The sequence below is a fragment of the Impatiens glandulifera genome, chromosome 9 (assembly GCF_907164915.1).
Source record: "Impatiens glandulifera chromosome 9, dImpGla2.1, whole genome shotgun sequence".
In the NCBI taxonomy this organism is placed as follows: Eukaryota; Viridiplantae; Streptophyta; class Magnoliopsida; order Ericales; family Balsaminaceae; genus Impatiens; species Impatiens glandulifera.
This window is the reverse complement of record NC_061870.1, coordinates 21,393,168-21,394,765: the sequence shown is the minus strand read 5'-3', so window position 1 is coordinate 21,394,765 and position 1,598 is coordinate 21,393,168. Positions and strand designations below refer to the sequence as shown.

The 1,598-nt window shown below is 27.0% G+C and overlaps 1 protein-coding gene across 1 annotated transcript; it reads left to right on the top strand.

Annotated features, from left to right (window-relative positions):
* The first annotated feature begins 449 nt into the window (after positions 1 to 449).
* Positions 450 to 866, top strand: LOC124915991 (auxin-responsive protein SAUR68-like). The gene has a single exon (XM_047456730.1). It carries the CDS (start codon positions 450 to 452, stop codon positions 864 to 866), a length of 417 nt encoding a protein of 138 aa, XP_047312686.1.
* Positions 867 to 1,598: the final 732 nt, after the last annotated feature.

The window sequence follows — 1,598 nt, the reverse complement described above, 5'->3', positions numbered from 1 at the left end:
ATCTTAAGTTCAATTTCCATTTTAAAAACGTTTTAAATAAAATGAGATCAGGATGGTTGTACTCTTGTTAATATTTTGTAATGAATAAACACAATTTATAAAAATACAAATAAAATATATAGTTAGGTTAAAACCAAAATCTATTTGGTCGGTAAAACCAAGCTGAAATGTCCCAAACATAACATGTGGTGGCCAATTTGATCATATCTTGTGATGAGAAATGTACTATCTTTTGCAGCCACAAACTGATCACATGGTCAATTTGGCATCAACAGTCCCACAATATTTTAAATTGAAAGCTACAAAAAGTATTTCCTATTCCTTATAAATTACAACTCATCAGCTTATTATGTTTAATAAAACTTCCAACTCATGATCTATCTATCTATTGCTATTTGCTACTACTCCCTCATTAAAATATGATGATCAGCCCAAAGAAGCTACTCAGAATGGCAAAAAAATGGCAGAGAATGGCTTTAAATGGAAGCAAAAGAATTTCTTTTCCAGCAAAAATCGACGATGAACGAAGAGAAGTTGTTATTGCTGACAAGGGGAATTTCGTTGTCTACAGCATCGACAAAAGGCGGTTTCAAATACCCTTGAAGTATCTTGAGTGTAACATTCTCAAGGAGATGCTCAAGATTTCAGAAGATGAGTTTGGATTGCCCGGAGATGGCCCCATCGTGTTGCCGTGGGATGCAGCTTCGGTCAATCTCACAATCAACCTCATAAGTAGAAATAATGCGATTAATAAAGAAATAGTACTTGACCGATCGATACTCTTGTTGTGTTGCTCTTCGTCTCGTGCAAATGAACCTAGACTTGTAAGACAATTAGAACAAGGAGTGCTTGTTGTTTGTGCTTAGATTTCCAATTTCAGGAAGTTAAATTAGTTGTTGTAAATAATTCAAGAGTTTTCTATCTTCTACTTGATCTCATTGATTTGAGAACATATATATTTGAATATGTAGCATTTTGTTTCTATTTTGATGTTTTAAGGGGATTTGATTTTCTATAGTCAATTGATGATACAACTTGTTTTATAATTAATGATATAACACATTGATAATATTAGTATAGACATAAGAAGTTTAGTTAAATAGTGATATATAAGAGCTTTTTTGTTTTTTCTATAAAAAAATCATCTTGTTTAATAATAAAAAAAAAGTATGTTATTTGATTTTTAATTGGGTAAATTATTATAATACTTTTTAATAAAATTATTTTTAATAATCTGATTAATGAATTTTTTTAAATAATTAAAAAAATGTGATTAGAGAATTATTGTAAAAACTCAAAATTAAAATAGCTCTAAATTTTGGTTGAGATATTGATTTACAACAAATAGATTACATATTTAAAATATTGTTTAATAATAAAATAATAAGTAAATTGGTAAACACCCATATTTTACCCCTAAGTTTTGTGATTTTAATTTTTAAAATAATTAAAATTCAGAATATTTTCTAATACTACCTTAATTTTATCTAGATTGGAATAATATCTAAATTTTATCTTAATTTTTATGGTTAATTTAAAAAATATTATAAAAAAAACAATTAAAGTAAAAATGATTTGGTAAATAATTAAAACATAAA

Bases quoted from the DNA above. Each gene is read 5' to 3' on its own strand.
- LOC124915991 (XM_047456730.1), top strand. From the start codon at position 450: ATGGCAAAAAAATGGCAGAGAATGGCTTTAAATGGAAGCAAAAGAATT.